Source organism: Lithobates pipiens, unplaced genomic scaffold (assembly GCF_037356315.1).
Source record: "Lithobates pipiens isolate NorthernLeopardFrog02 unplaced genomic scaffold, aLitPip1_a1.2 Scaffold_8, whole genome shotgun sequence".
Classification (NCBI taxonomy): Eukaryota; Metazoa; Chordata; class Amphibia; order Anura; family Ranidae; genus Lithobates; species Lithobates pipiens.
The window spans coordinates 78,114,078-78,133,977 of NW_027507903.1; the positions used below are offsets into that span (position 1 = coordinate 78,114,078).

The 19,900-nt window shown below is 44.1% G+C and overlaps 1 protein-coding gene across 1 annotated transcript in view; it reads left to right on the forward strand.

The window, feature by feature from the left end:
- Nucleotides 1-19,900, forward strand: part of UNC13C (unc-13 homolog C) — an 857,791-nt gene that overhangs the window by 396,733 nt on the left and 441,158 nt on the right. Inside the window, exons 14-15 of the mRNA XM_077472480.1 lie at nucleotides 4,781-4,944; nucleotides 9,204-9,354. Of these exons, the coding sequence (XP_077328606.1) occupies nucleotides 4,781-4,944; nucleotides 9,204-9,354 (315 nt within the window). The remainder of the gene's footprint in view (nucleotides 1-4,780; nucleotides 4,945-9,203; nucleotides 9,355-19,900) is intronic.

The window sequence follows — 19,900 nt, forward strand, 5'->3', positions numbered from 1 at the left end:
ATAGTAACAAGAGGTACAGTGTTTATGTCGGTCTGTATTCCCATCCATGTCAGTTTGCTGTTTTAAGGGGAGGGGTACAAAACAGTGTGAGTCACCCATTTATGAGTAGCAACCAAATGCTTAAAGTGGACTGAGGTCTGTACAGTCACGAGTCAACCCATTATCATAGTTAAAATGTGCAAGATCACGCAGAAGAATATTGTGCAGAAATAAATTAAACTTGAAATACCCCGCACTTCCTGGTCACGGGCATCCAAGGCAGGTCACTGCTTTCCAGATACATGGGGAATTGATGTCATCTGGCTACTTCCCCCTCCCATCTTTCTCAACTTCAAAGGAAACCAACTTTCATAAAAAACACAATCACATGTTTGATCTTTTTTTTAGCCTTTAAAATTTAAAAAAATTTAGAAGATTGTCAGTAATTATGAGTAAAGTAGCACAAAGTTATTTTCTTAGATATTGTAATAGTATTATAATACCAGTCACCTCATCTGGCATTTGCTCCATTTTCATACAGATGAGGAATGAACCTTTTACAAGTTGTGTGCAGTGAATTAGGACAGTGGAGCATAACTACATTGAGCAGCCTTTCAGCACAGAGGCCAGAAAATGCAACTGTACAGAGACACGTTGTTATAACAAAGTCAATAAGAAATATAAAAAGTATAAGATATCGCATTTGATCCAACTTTCAAATCATTGATGACAACATAGTATTTCCTTTGTGCTGCATTATGCATGTACTGAAATTTAGTAAAGCAAACGTCTTCAAAAAATTCAAAGGAGGATGCAGATTTTAATGGAAGATTGTGTTTTGCGCAGATGGGATGGAGGGCTAGAAAGCTTGGAGAAAGGAAGTTAGATGTCATCAACTTTCCAAGGAAAGGAGTACAGAGGGTTGTTGGAATGATTGTAAAACAATTTTCTGTGATTGTCTTTTTTTCTATTACCTTCATAAGATAAGACTTTTTTTGCACAGTCTGTTGTATTGTTGGCTACATTGTACTGTAGGATTGCCATTAGTTCCATCTTAAAGTGGTTGTAAAGTCAGCATATTCAATAACTGCTATCCTCTCTGTTTTATCAAGATACAAAGTACTGAGTTTCCATTTTTTATTCTAATCTGAAATACCTTTTCTCACAGCACCTCTGTGTTGTCACATATCCTCCTCCTCTCTCCATCCCCGAATGTGGGAATGCAGAGGGAGGGGCTGAGATACCCTCCTGATGTCAGCCGGCCAGTAGAGGAAGGTCATGTGACCGCATATCGGTGCTGTGAGAAAAGGTATTTAGGATTAGAATTCTTAAAAAAATAGACACACTGCACTTTATAGCTTGATAAAACAGAGGGGGTGCCAGTTATTTATATATGTTATTTTCAAACCACAGGGAGGAGATTGGCTCTCATGCACAGCTTCAGAACTGACAGGCAAGGGGGGGGGGCATAAATGGTTTGTATGTATGGACCAATCTCACTACATTCACAGAAGCAAGAAGGTTAATCATTTTGGGATAACAGAAACATTGAGCTGGAACTAGAAACCATTTAGATAGAAATGTGGTATATTTCGGCCCTTTGCACCCAACATGACAGACTGGTCTTCCTCCTATTTAGTAATGCATGTCAAAGTATTGGTGTGATTGGTAATGAGAAAGACTAGAGACAAACCATAGAATTTTAAATGATGCAAAGGATATGCAAGATACTAGTTTCTGTCCCAAGTTTTACATTCTTACAGTACATTGAAATATTACAACATCACTGGTAGCAGTTGATTTTTATTTTTCTGCCAGTTCTTTTCCATGAGCCCCTTTAGTATTTTGTTATACCTGTTCTTGCTGATCATTTAAAGGTTAACTTTTGTGGGGAAAAAAATAACATTGTATATACATTTGCTATACAAACCATGTTGAGGCTGAATGTTTAGAAAAATACCTTTCCTTTTCAATTTGAAGTTGTAATTGTCTATAAAATTCAGTTCAGAATGGCAACCTGGAGGCAAATTGCAGAACACCCCCAGAAATGTAATTTCCTGATTGTGTGATTGGCTCAGAATTCTGCACTAAGGTACCAGTCAAATTGTAGATACTCACAATTTTAGATACAAGCAAATCACAATAGGAATTTCAGTTTTGATGAGAGACTGCACAGGGGTTAAATACTTTGAAAGTGATGCAGACCTTGCAGCCTTTCTCATTAGAACACTGAGGGGGGATTTAGTAAAAATGGAGCAAAACCTGGTGAGCTTCCAGATTTTATTACCAAAGCTTAATTGAACAAGATGAAATTAGAAGCTGATTGGCTACCATGCAAAGCTGCACCTGACTCTCAGTGCTTAAGTTTTAGTAAATTCCCCCTGAGAGTTGATCATAATGAAATAGTGCTTCCTATTCAGAATCAGTATCCAAAGGATACAGCGAAACAAACACAGAGCAAATGTCAGAAGAAAAAGTAGGAATTTACTACAAAGTCTGTTAAAATCCCTGCCAGTGGCGTTGCTATGGAGGGGATTGAGCCGCACCAGAGGGGTGACAACGGGGGGCGCCGCCCACCATTTATTCTGCTTGCGAGTGTTAGTAGGGCACCAATCCGTGTGGGGAGGCTGCCTGTATCCACTCCCTCATCTTAAGCTGCTCAGGGATCTCCAATGTCTCTGGAGGCAGCTAGAGCCGGTAAGTGGCTGATCCCACAAATGAAGGAGAAAAAGGTGATTACACAGCAGTCGGAGTGTCTTCATCTCTGGGCATGCTGTAAGTTACTGTACAAGGCAATACATAGAGTACTAACCTTGCACTATACCACCCCAACCTGCCCTATGCCATCCCAGCCTTCTGTGCCACCCCAACATTTCCTATGCCACCCAACCTGTTCTATGCCACCTCTACCTGCCTTATGCCACCACAAGGTGTTATATGCCACCCCAGCCTGCCCTATACCACTCCAGTCTGCCCTATGCCACCCAACCCTGCCCTATGCCACCACAACCTGCCCTATGCTACCGCAATCTGCCCTATGCCACTGCAACCTGCCCTATATCACCGTAGCTTGCCCTATACCACCCAGCCTGCACTATACCACCCTATACTATCATTTACAGGGGCCATTTGGGGGATGCACCCCATGACCGTGCGCTGCCTGAAGAGCGCTTGGCAGGATAGACAGGAGAGGGGTGACGCCATGTTTTGCCGCACCAGGTGACACCAACCCTAGTGAAACCACAGATCTCTGCAATGTACATTGATCACCAAAAGGGGATGTTTTTTGTTCAAAAAAAAATTCTTTAAGTATTATTGTCACAGGGTTTGCACAAAATATATTTATTGCTCTATAAGAAAATTATTAGTTATTTAATATGTAGAAAATTTATCAATCAATTAAAAAGTATTATTAATTATTTTGGCTATGCTAAACTGTTGAATAGGATTTATTTGGAGATGAGGTAAGCTTCTGAACATATTTGCTCTTTTCTGTGTAGAGTTACATAAAAACCTCTGTTTTTCTTCTTTTAAAGTGGTTCTAAAGCTTTGGTGTTATCTAAATTAAGGTAAAAAACACCCAAATTCCATCCCCTTCCCCTTTAAACACTTACCTGAGCCTATCAGCGACCCAGCACTGTGCCTGGCTGCAGCCTTCCCTCCCCTCTCTTCCTCTCCCCACAGGGATTCAAAGGCAGCAGCAAGAGACAATCAAATCTTCTGAGGAGGGAGCTAGGGGTGGGGCCGAGCCATGCTGTGTATGTAAATGGACACACATAGCCCAGCTCAGGATCAAGCTCACAGGTGTGCCACCATAGCAAAAGGCTTTCTATGGGACCACACAAAGAAGATGAGTCACCTGTAGTGCTGGTTGGGGACCCCAGAGGAGAAGGTGTGGGGCCACTCTGTGCAAAACCCTTGCACAATGTAGGTAAGTATAAACCAGTATGTTCTTTTATTTAAAAGAAAATCCAGGCTTTATAAACACTTTATTTAAAGCGGTTCTTCACCCTAAAGGGGAAGTTCCGCTAGTATTATCCCTCCCCCCCTCTGGTGCCACAATCGGCACCTTTCGGGGGGGAGGGGGGTGCAGTTACCTGGATAATCCAGGTAACTGCACCCACTTCCGGCCAGACCGCCGCATGGCTCCGCCCACCGCCGCATGGCTCCGCCCCCCGTTGTGTTCTGGGAAACACACAGTTCCCAGAGACACAGCGGGGAACCAGCGCAGCGCGACTCGCGCATGCGCAGTAGGGAACCGGGCAGTGAAGCCCTCTTGCTTCACTTCCCGATTCCCTGACAGAGGATGGCGGCGGTGGCTGCAGCGAGACTAGCGATCGCTCGTCATCTGCCGCCGACATCGCTGGAACCTGGGACAGGTAAGTGTGATATTATTAAAAGTCAGCAGCTGCAATATTAGTAGCTGCTGGCTTTTAATATTTTTTTTTTTTGTGCAGCTCCTCTTTAATTTCTGATTCAGAGAAATGCCAGATTTGATTGAGTTAACTACAGTAAGACTGTCTGGTCCCAGCAGGTTGACTAGTAGAGTTTTATCTTTGAACCTGTGAGCCAGCAGTTTTCTTCTAAAGTATCACATTCCATAGAACGTATCACATTTATCTAGGCGCATGTAGCTTTTCTATTGATGCAGTAAATTATGTTTTTGCTCAGGTAGCATATCTCTCTCTATTTACTTCAGCTCTGTGCAGTGAAATTAAATGTTTCAGACACATCATGTACCAGGTTGCCACTATCCTGAGTCTAGGTGTTCCTAACAATATACGACATACTCTATCCACAGAACTTATTCCACTACTTGACAGAAGTTCAGAATAATGGTATTGTCAAGATCCCTGAAGTAAAAGGAGATGAAGCCTGGAAGGTTTACTTTGACGACTCCGCACAAGAAATAGTGGATGAATTTGCAATGCGCTATGGAATAGAGTCTATTTATCAAGCTATGACGTAAGTATATGAGCTGCATTAATAACAAGCAAAGAGCTGGTATAAAGTACAAACTTCAAAAAAAGACCAGTGTATACAGATGAAGCTCATAACTTGTGTGCAGTGAATGCAGACTCTATGCCTTTACACTTAGATCTATTCAGTTGCTGTAGACAGAATGCTAGACAATCAAAGGGCTATTTAAATGTTGCAGGTAGAATAATAGACAGTCAAGGTCTTCTCATTCTGTAGTCACCACTTATGTAGCAATCTACCTAAAGGGTATTTCCATAAAAAAAAATATATATATATATATAGCATCTATAACTGCTACACAATTGCTTTTACATTTCGATCTGCAAACAACTCATGTTTCTCTAACTTCGGAAACTTTTAAATGTTGCTTCCTTATAACCATGGCAACAAGGAACGTTTAATACACTGTTCAAATGTTCCCAGAAATCTTGCTAAATTTGTTGGCTGGATCACTGTTTTTTCTTTATATCAGTTTTAGTCTTTTTACAAGACTGGAACTGATGGCGAGATTAAGGCAGGCCTACCCACTTAGCATACTTAACCAAAGAATTGTCTGGTGGCAATCAGCTTGCTATGGCTGTTCTTCGTCCCATTGACGGAAGTTTCCCTCACTTCCTGTCATAGTGACAACATTGTCTGGAGGCCAAAAAGTGAGACAAATTCTATCTAACAGGGATGCAGTAGCACAAAAAAGCTTTCTTTAGTAAATAAAGGAAGGCTGGAACCTCTGTCAGCATGTATTGCTACCTGTTCCTGTTGAGAAGACATCCTTAGTTTAATTTTCTTGAGACAATTACACTTTTCCCATTACATTCATAGTTTCATAGTTGCAGGAAGTTTGAATTTTCAGACACTGGTCCAGCCAATTTGTACATTGTGTTTGCTAGGAAACACATCTAAAAGTTTTTGAAATTGTTGACACTCCGCTCTGATACCACCAACTGTGAAAGGTAGTTCCACATCATTACCACTCTAACAGTAAAAAAACGTTTAGGCAGTTTAAGATTTTATTGATTTTGATCCATTTTCATTGTGTGGCCGTATGTCTTCTTTAGAGACCTTTGATTAAATAGTAACTATTTAAAGATTTATAAATTGCAATCATATCGCCTCTCAAGTACTTTTTCTCCAGGGAGAATATGTTTAATGTTTGTAATTGATCCTCATAACTGAGGTCCTCCAGGCCCTTATTAGCTTTGTTGCCTTCCCTGGACTCTCTCCAGTTCAAGGACATCCTTTCCGAGAATTGGTGACCAGAAGTGGATGGCATACTCAAGTTGTGGTTGAACCAGAGTTTTGCAAAGTGGTCGAAATAAGGTTTTATTTCTGAAAAAAAAACACAATTTTTAATGCATGCTAATAGTCTGCTAGCCTTACTTGCTGCAGCTTTACATTGTTTGCTACTATTGCTGAGTCTATCATCTACTAGGACCCCCAGATCCTTTTCCATCCTCGATTCCCCCAGTGGTTCTCCCCCTAACATGTAACTTGCTTTCATATTTTTAGCTCTCAAGTGCATTATTTTACATTTTTATGAGTCAATGCTTTTATTGAGTTTTACAAACTTTTACACATAGAAGAATGAAGACAAAAACATACTGCCAAAAGAAAAAGCTGCCATACAGAAGTACACAAGCACAATAATTATATCAATCATATGACATAGAGCATAAAACAGTATGATATATCCTATCAGTCAGAAGAATGTATCATTATATTAAAGCAACCTAATATCAAAATACATCAATATAGTATTTGCTATCCTCCCATGGTTGCCATAGTTTGTCAAGTAAGGCACATGTGGAATTTTTGTAAAGTACCTTCTTTCATAGGAAAATTGCATATTAATCAGATCTACAACTTCAGAGGGATTGGGTGCCATATTTTTAGTCCAGTGCCTATCTATCACCATTTTGGTTGGCACTAGGATGTGTAAGGTGACTGTTCTGATATTGTGAAAGTTATCTATACCCAAGTGTAGGATGGCTAGAGCAGGTTTGGCCAGTACACCTGTGGAATCTGAAAGGAGAGTGAAACATTTTCTCCAAAAGCTGGTTTATAGGTCCAGAATATGCGAATACATTTACCCACTTGTCCGCACCCCCTCCAGCAAGGGGGAGAGTGGAATTTGGTAAATTTTGATAATTGATATAATGTCAGGTACCAAAGTGTGAGCAGCTTTTGTATTTGTTCCCAGTGGGCTACACAGTGAGACATTTAGTAAATACAGTGAATGCCTGTCGTCCATTGTGTTCCAGAGAAGAATGTGTGGAGATTTTCTTCCCATTTTATCATGGGTATGTCTTAGCCCCCGTACACACGGTCGGAGATTCCGACAACCAAATCCGTCTGAGTTATTCCGATGGATTAATTCCAGCAGAGGTCCAGAAGTGATGTTGCATACACACGGTTGGACTCAGTTGTCGGAAAATCCGATTGTACATAACGTGATGACGTTATTTCATTACGACGGGACTACGTTCAGGCTAGTAGCCAATAGCTTTGGTCTAGGAATTTGATCTGAGCATGCGTGGCACTTGATCGGAGTATGTCCGATCGCAGCATTTTGTCTGAAAATTTTACCGGCAAGTTGGAAAAGTTGGTCCGTCGGATAGTATCCGACGGAAACAGTCCGATGCAGACCACACACAGTCGGAATATCCGACAAAACGGTCCGATAGGAAACATTCCGTCAGAATCTCCGACCGTGTGTACAAGGGCTAAGAGAATTTCATCTTGTTTTGTAAAGATGTGTAGCATAGGGAGATACTTTTGTGGCTGGAGGTCGGGGAGAATAGGAAATGCCAAATGTTTTTGGGTATGATCATGCAAGGAGAGGGATGCTTAGATAAAAAGCTAAACTAGACATGCTTACATATGCGTAGGAGGCGGATCTGGGAACATTGTACTCTGCCAATAGGGATTCCATGGGTTTTAGTTGATTAGATTGGAAAAGGTAATCCACCCAATGTATTACTGCTGCCTTCCATTATTTAAGGGAGATGCAGTATATAAGGAGTTCCAGAGTTCTTAGTGGGTAGCGAATGCAATGTTGATGGGGTCCCTGGAGGGGTTAATTTCAATTAATTCATTATTGAACTTAATTTGTCATCTAGCTGCCTACCCCTTCTCTCATATTCCCAGCAGCCCCGCTCAGATAGAGAAACAGAACGAGGGCTCTGAGAAATTGGGAGGCAGTAAGCTATATCCTAATAAATACTTAACAAAAATGACACAGGGGCTCCACTGCTTATTGTACTCTGAGGTATTAAAATATTAACTTACAACTATGGAGGATAGGCATTTGTTCATCATTTGTTGTAAGAAATTCATGATTTTAATCAAAAAAGTAAAGACTGGGGACATTGCCATCTTTTGGTAACCCCACATGAGAAGGTCAAAACATGCCAGGGGTGTGGCTTGTACGTAGCCCAGGCTGAGGCTGCTTCCACTCTTTACATGAGGGTTTTGTGTGATGTGCAGCTCCTAGCAACTCTTTCCCTTCCTCATTGTCAGCTTTTTGACATTTACTGAAGGCAGTATTCAGTTGACTCACAGAAGCATCCTATAGAAAAACATTTTCCCCCTAGCATTTGCTGTAGATCCATTTTCTATAGTTGCATTATATGTTTGAGCATTCTTGTACTCACAGTGTCCTGGAAGCAAAGTGCCACATCGTGGGTCTTGCTGGTTTATTATAGACCAGGTAAGACCATAATAGAATGTGGATTCCACAGCCAGTTTAGGGAATTATATAACACATCAACATTTCATTCCAACTAAAATTCATCATAGCTTCATTGAAAAGAATTCATCTGTGAGAAAAAGTTGCAAAATAATATATGATATAAAATAAAAGTTATATTCAGCTTTATTTATCTGGTTGACTTTTGAGCACCTTTTCACATTTGTTTCTTTCGCATTGAAAACATGAGAAAAGATCAGAAGGAAGTCACCACGCATCAGAGTACTTATGGGCATTTCTAAAAGGCAGATGAGTGCACAGAACACAGACATAATGCATCTCCATCCTCAAAGAAGGCACTTTGTTATTTAACTGTTATAATAATGGCTTACAGCTGTGTCAACTCTATTAGGAAAAGCACATACATAGACGTCAACACCTGGATACCTTACCTGATATTCTAATATATCATACTAAAGTAGGCTTGTGGATAATTTTTAATGGACTTTTATTTTATTTATATTTTAAGGAACTGTTTATTGCTTTGTATCTTTTCTAGGCACTTTTCTTGCCTGTCTTCCAAATACATGTGCCCGGGTGTCCCTGCCGTCATGAGTACTTTGTTGGCAAATATTAATGCATTCTATGCACATACAACTGTATCAACTAATGTTTCTGCATCAGACAGATTTGCTGCAACAAATTTTGGGGTGAGTGATGAGATAAATATGTACTAGCTTTGCGTGAGTTTTATATTATATCAGTCCTATTTTTTACAGCCATGATACTGCTACCTATTTACTTCTCTAGCATCCTTAAAAATAGTTTTTAGGTGCTGTCACAAACTCCCAACATCTAAATATCATAAACTAGGACATCCCATCAGTACTTGCAGCCCAACACTGCCCCCCACACTACAACGGTTAAATGCTTATTAGGTTTAGGGGGTAGAATGAGAGGCAGTATTGCTTAAAGGGGTTGTAAGGGTTGATGTTTTTTCACCTTAATGCATCCTATGCATTAAGGTGAAAAAACACCTGCTAGTGACTGCCCCCCCCAGCACCCCCGTTTTGCTTACATGAACCCTCGAACTTGTCCCACTGGGACACGATCTCTTTCTGCAGGGGGTTCTCGACTCTTATAGATTGATAGCAGAGCAGCCATTGGCTCACACTGCTGTCAATCAAATCCAATTATGTGGGGGCACCAGGAGGCAGAGCTGAGTCCTGCATTCGGCTCTATGGATGCCAAATGCTGGATTCGGGAGCGCGCCCGCAAGGTAATCCCCCGGGAGAGTGCTTCTCCCAGGGGGTTATCTGATGTGGGGAGGAGCCGTGAGACCCGCTGAGGGACCCCAGAAGACCAGGTGGCTTAGAGAGGAGACTGCAGCTGGAAGGAGCCTTCTGGGGCACAGAATAAGGTAAGTATTTCTCCTTATTCTGACACCCCTAAACATAAAACCTCATTTAAACCTTTCAGGACCATATTGTAAGGGTATTTTTTTTAGTTGTGCCCAGAACTGGGCTTTAACGTGGACCTGAATGCAAACATAAAAGCTTGTAATCTTATAGGGAACATCTCGAAATGTTAAAGTGATTGTAAAGTCTAATTTTTTTTTATATAAAAATAACAAATGCGTTATACTCGCCCGTTCTGTGCAGCTTGGGTCCTCCTCTTCTTGGGTGCCTCTTCTGTCCTCCTGGCCCCTCCCTCCTGTTGAGTACCTTCACAGCAATCAGCTTGCTATGGGGGGCACCCAAGCCGAGCTGCAGCTCCGTATGTCTATTCAGGCATGGAGCTGTGGTTTGGCCCCTCCCCCTCTCTCTCCTGATTGGCTAACTGACTTTGATTAACAGCAGCGAGCCAATAGAACCACTGCTGTGTCTCAGCCAATCAGGAGCGAGAGTCTTGGATTGGCCGAGACACTCGTGGACATAGCTGGACAGAGATGGGGCTCAGGTAAGTATTAGGTGGGCCAAGGGGGGCTGTTTGCACACAGAAGGCTTTCTGTTTACAAACGTTTTTACTAGAATATTTGAGCAAGTACAAAAATATAAATGCATAAAGAGAATAGAGTGTACATTCAAAAACCAATATGTCATTGTACAGGTATAAAGCTCTCAATATAACATTAAAGGGGTTGTAAACCCTCATGTTTTTTCACCGTAATGCATCCTATGCATTAAGGTGAAAAAACTTCTGTCACTGACCGGCCCCCCAGCCACCCATTTTACTCACCTGAGTCCTGTGATTCACACACCGGAGAAGCGATTTTCCCCTCTGCCCATTGTTTTGGCTCTTGATTGGATAGATTGATAGCAGTGCAGCCATTGGCTCCTGCTGCTGTCAATCAAATCCAATGATGCGGGCACTGGGTGGCGGGGCCAATTCCAGCATTCTGCATCTATGGACGCAAATGCTTGACTCGGGAACATGCCTGCAAGGTAACCCCGTGGGAGAACGCTTCTTCTAGGGGGTTATACAATGTGGGGGGGAGCTTCCAGCACCGCTGGGGGATCCCAGAAGTCTAGGATCGGGGCCACTCTGTGCAAAATGAGCTGCACAGTGGAGGTAAGTATGACATGTTTGTTATTAAAAAAAAAAAAAAATGAAGCCTTACAATCACTATTAGGGGTCCATTTATGAAACAGAGATCTCTGGAGTGTACCGGTTTATGTAGCTGAGATAAGGAGCAGAGTACATGTTCTCCACTCCCCATCATGGTACATGACCGTTCTGTCACAAACGGCCAGTTTATAAAAGTGAGATCTGAAGATCTCACAGCCGTTACACTGAAATATCTACCTTCCAGATTCACCAGCTCAGAGGTGGAGAATCTGGGAGAGAAGCTGGTGCAATTAGAGGAAGAAGGCTTCTTTCTTCCCAATATCAGCACAGTGGTTTAAAAATTTATTAACAACATATAAACATATACTATATACAAGTGTATATATATATATATATATATATATATATATATATATATATATATATATATATATATATATACATATATATATATATACATATACATATATATATATATATATATATATATATATATATATATATATATACAGTGGTGTGAAAAAGTGTTTGCCCCCTTCCTCATTTCCTGTTCCTTTGCATGTTTGTCACACTTAAGTGTTTCGGAACATCAAACCAATTTAAACAATAGTCAAGGACAACACAAGTAAACACAAAATGCAATTTGTAAATGAAGGTGTTTATTATTAAAGGTGAAAAAAAATCCAAACCATCATGGCCCTGTGTGAAAAAGTGATTGCCCCCCTTGTTAAAACATACTATAACTGTGGTTGTCCAAACCTGAGTTCAATTTCTCTAGCCACACCCAGGCCTGATTATTGCCACACCTGTTCACAATCAAGGCATCACTTAAACTTCCGGTTCCGGCGCCGCATGGAGTGACTGCTCTCCTCCTCGGCTCCCGCATCACGGCCCCCAAACCTGCCATTAAATCCCGCCGAGCGGCCGGGCACCTGACGGAACACCCCCCGGAGCCATCCCACACGACCATGGACCGGTTCCTGGAGAAAACCGGACCGCAAAAACACGCGCCGTCCGCGACCGCGGCGCGGCCGCAAATCGAGGCCCCGGCTTCGGCCTACTCGGCCCCCTTCTCTTCACAACGCGCAGCAGACATGGAGGTGAGCGCTGATACCGTGCCCCCCCCTCTTCACATACACTACCAGCCTCTCCAGCCCCACCATCACAGAGCAGCCTCTCCACGCAGCCTGCAGGGGACTCCACCACAGAGCGCATTGCCCAGGCCGTGGCCGCACTATTATCCCCCATGATCACGGCATCTGTGGAAAAAGCTGTAAATGCTGGCATGCAGCAGCTCAAGGCCCAAATAGGCGAACACCACACCAGACTAAATGATTTGGAACACCGTCTGTCGGACATAGAGGAAGAACTTTACCAGGCCCAAGCCACGAAACGCTCCCAGGACAGAACAAATCAATATGTTCTACAGAAGCTTGATGACCTGGAAAACAGGGCCAGACGGAGCAACCTGCGATTCGTAGGGATCCCCGAATCGCTACAGTCCTCGGAGCTGTCTAACTTCTGCGCGGTGCACATCCCAGAAGCCCTTGGCCTTCCCGGCCCTTGTACGGTCGAACGCGCACATCGTATAGGTCAACCGGCACCAGAACGCAAGTCACCTAGACCTATCATCGCGAAGTACCTAAACTACTCAGACAAGGCCCTGATCCTGCAGAAATTCAGGCAAACACGTTCTCTACAGGTCGATGGGATCAAGGTCCTAATCTTTGCCGATTATTCCATCGAGGTCTCCAAGAAAAGAAAGGCATTCCAACAGGTATGCTCGGAACTCTTTAATATGCAACTTAAATTTTCCCTGGCCTTCCCGGCTATTCTTCGCCTAAAGGCCCCGAACGGTGACCAACTATCTTTCCAGGACCCCTCTGAAGCCGAAGCTTTTCTCCGCTCCCTACACCAGGGTGCACACCCTCACACCCCTTCCAAAGCATCACCGCTCAACCGCACCCTGGATCAGAGGAGCCCCCGAAAGGACTCACCCAAACGCTTCAGGTCTGCTGCCCCTGATACCCGCCATCGGGACGTCCCTCGCTGATGACATTTCAACCCTCCTGGATCCATCTCTCCTCACCTTTTGGGTGACCCTCTCGCCAGGTCCGTCAACCTGTCATATTTTGTGAGTTACTATGTTGTTATTTTTTTTTCCATTTTTTTGTTATTGCCCAAGCTTGCTCACGATCCAGCCTGATGATACTTGACTACCTCGGCCTTCAGCGCTGCCCCCATCCAATGGGCACACCATCAGTGCTACTGGCTACCTATGTTCTAGTTGACGCCCTGGCCTAACTATACCAGGAGTTCCCTCCGCTCCTGATCTCGCTGCTCTTTTTCTTTTTTATCCTGCGGCCACCTGCCTTATCTTTTTTTTTTCTCTTTATATAATAATAGTGCACTCTGCCTTTCCTTTTATTAATCAGTTTTTTTTTTTCCCTCTTCTACACCCTTGGGTCCTCATATATGTACTGTTTTACACTAATGTGGGTTTGTTGCTTTATTACGTATGTTTATTGCACTGTGCCTTACTCCTCCTGGAATCACTGCGTATGTTTACTGCCGCAACATGGCACGCGCCCATTTTGGCTCTAGGGGCGTACCCGCACCCTTGCTCGATTTTTTTTTTTTTTTTTAGAGCCATTGCCCGGACGCTCGCGTCCTATACCTCTGGGCCGTGCACTGGGGGCTGGCCTACACAGTGACTCCATGCGGAAAAAAGTGAAGTTCTCTCCAGTGTATATGTTTATGTTTTTGTTTATATTTCAATTTGCTCCGCTCCTTTACTGCCCCCCTTCCCCTCCTTCCCTTAGTGCCAGTGTCTCCTTCCTGAACATCCTATTTCCCTTGTCCCACATTACTTCCAGGTCCATTTTCTCCCAGCAACAATTTCTTCTGCCTTGCCCACCGGCTGGCGATTATTTTCTAAAACCTGCCCATTTCTTCTTCTCGTCACCCCTGACATAAGAATAGTCTCATGGAACGTGAAAGGCCTCAGATCACCCAATAAGAGAATGAAAGTACTCCGACACCTAAAAAGGTTGAAAACAGATATCGCCCTATTGCAGGAAACCCACTTGTCCGCCCCAGATTTTTATCGCATGCGGAAACTCTGGGTCGGCAAAGTCATAGGCTCCGACGCCGTTAGTCGCAATGCAGGTGTACTCCTATTAATCCACAAGAACCTCCCGTGCGAGGTGCTGTCCACGCACTCAGATTCCCAGGGCAGGCTCCTCTCGCTCCACGTCCGCTTGGGGACTAAGGAACTAGTGATCACGAATGTTTATGCTCCCAATAACCCTACTAAGACTTTTTATAGTGACCTGACTTCTTGGCTACTCCAGACCTCCCAGACCCCCCATTTAGTCGGCGGTGACTTTAACGACATCTTGCACCATACAGACGACAGGTCCTCCCCCCCACGTCGCAGGGCGACTAGTGCTTCGTCTACTCCCTCCCACTTTGCTTCCACCATGGAATCTCTCCGTCTTCGCGACCTATGGCGTCTATCTCACCCAGCGGACAGGGAATACACCTTCTACTCACACCCCCATAACATGTTCTCGAGAATAGATTATTTCTTTGGCTCTGACGATCTTATACCAAATTTGTCTGAAACTGAAGTGCTCGATATTGCTATCTCTGACCATGCCCCAATCTCTGTTAGTCTTGCTAACTTAGATCTCCCACCTCACCCAAGACTGTGGCGCTTCCCCTCGTATCTCCATGACAACCCAGACTTTCAACATTTCATGGCGAACTCCTGGCGCGAATACTCGGAGGCAAACTCCCCCCATTCGGACTCCCCCAACCTCTTCTGGGATGCCGGCAAGGCGTTCCTCAGAGGCCAGATCATCTCCTATGCCTCCTCCTTTAAAAGGAACGCACTATCTCATTACAAACGGGCCAGTGCACGACTACATTTAGCCCAAAGGTCCCTCTCTACTAACGACTCCCTTGATAACAGAACCGAATGGCAGGCGGCCAAGAACAGTTTCGACACTTGGGCAAACACACTTGAACAAACTAAAAGATCCCAACTAGACGCGACGCTCCACAAGTTTGGTAACAAGGCGGGCAAGCTACTGGCGAGACTATGTAAGGGCCCATTCCACCCGACGCACATCACTTCCCTCAGAGACGCTAAGGGTGATGTACAATCTACCCCACAAGCTATTAACAAGGCGATGTTAAACTACTATACGTCCCTCTACGCCCCAGACCCCATAGATAGTACTGCGGCTCGTTCTTTCCTCGATAAGGTATTGTTATCTAAAGTAACCCCTGAACAACTAGAAGCGCTCAATGCCCCCATCTCCCTTGTCGAAGTTTCCTCCACTATTCGTAAACTGACCCCGTCCAAAGCTCCAGGCCCCGACGGGTTTACCAGTGAATTTTATAAAACCCTCTCCTCCATTACAGAACCCACTCTCCTAAAGGTGTACAATGGCATCTGGTCTGGCGGCCCATATCTCCCTTCTGGAAACCAGGCCGTTATCAAACTCTTATCCAAAAAAGGGAAGGACCCTCTTGACCCTGGTTCTTACAGGCCGATCTCCCTTCTCAATCTGGATGTAAAAATCCTTTCCAAAATCATAGCCACGAGATTAGCTGCCATTGTACCCTCCCTCATACACCCTGCCCAATCTGGCTTTGTGAGAGGCAGAACTGCCACCTTGAACATACGTAAGGTTATGCTTGCTTTGGAACATGCTAAGAATAATCCGGATGGGGACTTTGCTATTATAACTTTAGACGCGGAAAAGGCATTCGACAATGTCAGTTTTGAATGACTCTCTATGACTTTATCTGAAATGGGTTTCTCGGGGCATTTCTGCCATCTCATCAAAGCCATGTACTCATCCCCAGCAGCCAAATTAGTCGCGGCTGGAGTTCTCTCCGATGAATTCCTCCTGCATAAAGGCACTCGTCAGGGCTGCCCACTCTCCCCTCTCCTATTTAACATCGCCCTAGAACCTTTATCCAGATACCTGTCCCAATCGGCTCCTCTCCACGGGATTCGTATTGGTCAACACGACCTACGCACCTCTCTTTTTGCCGATGATGTGCTCATCTTCTCATCAGACCCCGCTTCTGACATGCCCGTTATCAAAGAGGTCTTTGACGTTTTTAGATCATGCTCAGGGCTACGTATAAATTATGGTAAAAGTGAAATCCTCCCGATAGGGTCCTCTCGCAAACCCCCCTGGACACAACATTCTATCTTTTCAATCGCCAACTCACATATCACCTATCTAGGCATTAAAATTGGTAAATTACCCTCCTCCCTTTACCATCTCAATTACCCCCCCCTGATCACGAAAATCTCTCAAGAAATGGTGAACTGGATGGATCTGCCTCTCTCGCTTCTGGGAAGATGCCACCTGCTAAAAATGGTTAGCTTTGCAAGGCTATTGTACCCACTTCAAACTATTCCTTTGCTCCTTCTCCACAAGGACATAAAAATTCTAGAATCAGCTTTTTCCTCCTTTTTATGGAAAGGAAAACGTCCACGCATAGCCCTAAAAAAGTTGCATCTTCCCAGACGTGAGGGGGGTATCAGCCTACCTAATGTAAGACTGTATAACCTGTCATGCTTGCTACGTACTAGTCTGGACTGGATCTCTCAATCCTCCAGATACTCCAACTACTCTCTGGAAGCTGCTATGGTCTCTCCACTCTCATTGACAGCACTCCTTCACTGCAGGTGGAAGTCAGTGCCGTCTCTGTTTCAACACAACCTCCTACTCAGGGACACTGTCATAGCCTGGAGGGAAACCAGAAAATGCCTTAAGCTCCCCCCTTTCATCTCCAGACACCTTCTGATTCAGGGGAACCCTACTTTTTCCCCTGGTCTACTCCACAAACCGTTCCACATCTGGAAAGAGAAGGGCATCATCAATTTTGCTACCATCTGCGATCTTGAATCTGGGCACCCTCTACCCTTTTCTCTTCTGGCTGAAAGGTTCTCCCTCCCGCCAGCTCACGCCTTCCACCACAGGCAATGTGTCAGCTATTTAAAGGATATCTGCAACGATGAACGTAAACGTTTCCCCCTAACCTTCCTGGACCGCCTGCTCAAGGACGATACTTATAAAATTTCTGACATCTACACACCGCTACTCCAGCAGGCCGCTCCTCAACTGACATCCTCTTCAGTCGCCAACTGGAAGAAAGACTTCCCTGATCCAGATATAGTGGATAAAATCCTACATGGACTCAACAAAGTCTACCGCCTAACCCCGAACGAGCTCTGGAGAGAAATGCAACTAAAAATTGCCCACAGGGCCTACCTTCCCTTCCTGCCTTCTAAAACCGACCAGGACAGCACCAAGTGCCCCCTATGTCTTCAGAATAGGCCCTCGCTGGCCCACCGCTTCTGGTCCTGCTCCTTCATCTCTTCCTTCTGGGATCAGATCCTCTCCTACATCTTTAAAGTCACCCTGCTGAAATTGCCAAAGGACCCCCTCCTTCTCATCTTTGGATACTGGGACCCTCTCCTGCTTCCATGGTCTTCCATCATCAACCGTGCGCCCCCAAACGGCGCGCCCTCCAGACCCCCCCATGTGGACTGGTCTCTGCTGTGCCTTCTCCTTGCCAGGAAATCCATTCTAAAGAGCTGGACTTCTTCTCTCCCACCCTCTGTCGCCCAGACGCAGAAGGAACTCCTTTCACTCCTCTACAAAGATCGCTTCAATACAAACTACAGGGACGAAAAAGCGAAATCTCGTTTTTATGCGAGATGGCTTCCCTTCATATCTGACTCTCTCCCTCCGGTGGACATCCTCAACTTGGACAACTTCACCTTCTCCTATTTTGGCACTAATCTTCCAATCCCGGGGTTGGTTTCCCCCCAATCTACCACTTGTGCCTCACCCAGCAGCCAACTAACCCCTGAACCATCTCTCTGAACCCTCCTACCCTAGGGACTCTACCTGGGAACCCCGTATCCCTCTTCCCCCCCTCCCTTACCTGTTTATTTCTCCTTCATGTATCTGCCTGCTTCCCCCTCTTCACATCCCTCTCCTCTCTGTGTTTCTTTTTTATTTCTCTTTCTTTCTGTTCTTTTCCTTTCTTTTGATAAATCCGACCTATTACCTCCGTTTCTACGATCTGTTATATTGTTATTTTTGGGAAATGATATTTCTGCTGTTATACATACATGTTACTTTTGCAACTGTCTTTTTTTATAAGATCCATCCAGTCGCTGTTAGTACGCCGCTATATCACACTAAATTCACTACTATTCTCTTGGTTTTATGTATTTATGTCTATGGTCTTAGTTTATTACGATACAGCTGCATTCTGCTCCAATTCTCCTATGCACCTCATCTGCGATGATGGTTCCGAATTCTCGCACTTATTTTCGGTTGCATTTGTATTGTTCTCTTTGTCTATTTCTCAATAAATACTCTTTAAAAAAAAAAAAAAAAGGCATCACTTAAATAGGAGCTGCTTGACACAGTAAGGTCCACCAGAAGATCCTTAAAAGCTACACATCATGCCGAGACCCAAAGAAATTCAGGAACAATTGAGAAAGAAAGTAATTGAGATCTATCAGTCTGGAAAGGGTTATAAAGCCATTTCCAAAGCTTTGGGAATCCACTAAACCACAGTGAGAGCCATTATCCACAAATGGCGAAGACATGGAACAGTGGTGAACCTTCCCAGGAGTGGCCGGACGCCCAAAATTACCCCAAGAGCGCAGCGACGACTCATCCAAGAGGTCACAAAAGACCCCACAACAACGTCCAAGGAACTGCAGGCCTCACTTGCCTCAGTTAAGGTCAGCGTTCATGCCTCGACCATCAGGAAAAGACTGGGCAAAAATGGCCTGCATGGCAGAGTTCCAAGGAGAAAACCACTGCTGAGCAAAAAGAACATCAAAGCTTGTCTCAATTTCTCCACAACACATCTTGATGATCCCCAAGACTTTTGGGACAACATTCTGTGGACCGATGAGACAAAAGTGGAACTCTTTGGAAGGTGTGTGTCCAAGTATATCTGGCGTAGAAGGAACACTGCATTTCATAAAAAGAACATTATACCAACAGTAAAATATGGTGGTGGTAGTGTGATGGTCTGGGGCTGTTTTGCTGCTTCAGGACCTGGAAGACTTGCCGTGATAAAAGGAACTATGAATTCTGCTGTCTACCAAGAGATCCTGAAGGAGAATGTTCGACCATCTGTTCGTGTACTCAAGCTGAAACGAACTTGGGTTCTGCAGCAGGACAATGATCCTAAACACACCAGCAAGTCCACCACTGAATGGCTGAAGAAAAACAAAATGAAGACTTTGGAGTGGCCTAGCCAAAGTCCTGACCTGAATCCTATTGAGATGTTGTGGTATGACCTTAAAAAGGCCGTTCATGCTCGAAAACCCTCTAATGTAACTGAATTAGGACAATTCTGCAAAGATGAGTGGGCCAAAATTCCTCCAGGACACTGTAAAAGCCTCATTGCACGTTATCGCAAACGCTTGGTTGCAGTTGTTGCTGCTAAGGGTGGCCCAACCAGTTATAAGGTTTAGGGGGCAATCACTTTTTCACACAGGGCCATGATGGTTTGGATTTTTTTTCACCTTTAATAATAAACACCTTCATTTACAAATTGCATTTTGTGTTTACTTGTGTTGTCCTTGACTATTGTTTAAATTGGTTTGATGTTCCGAAACACTTA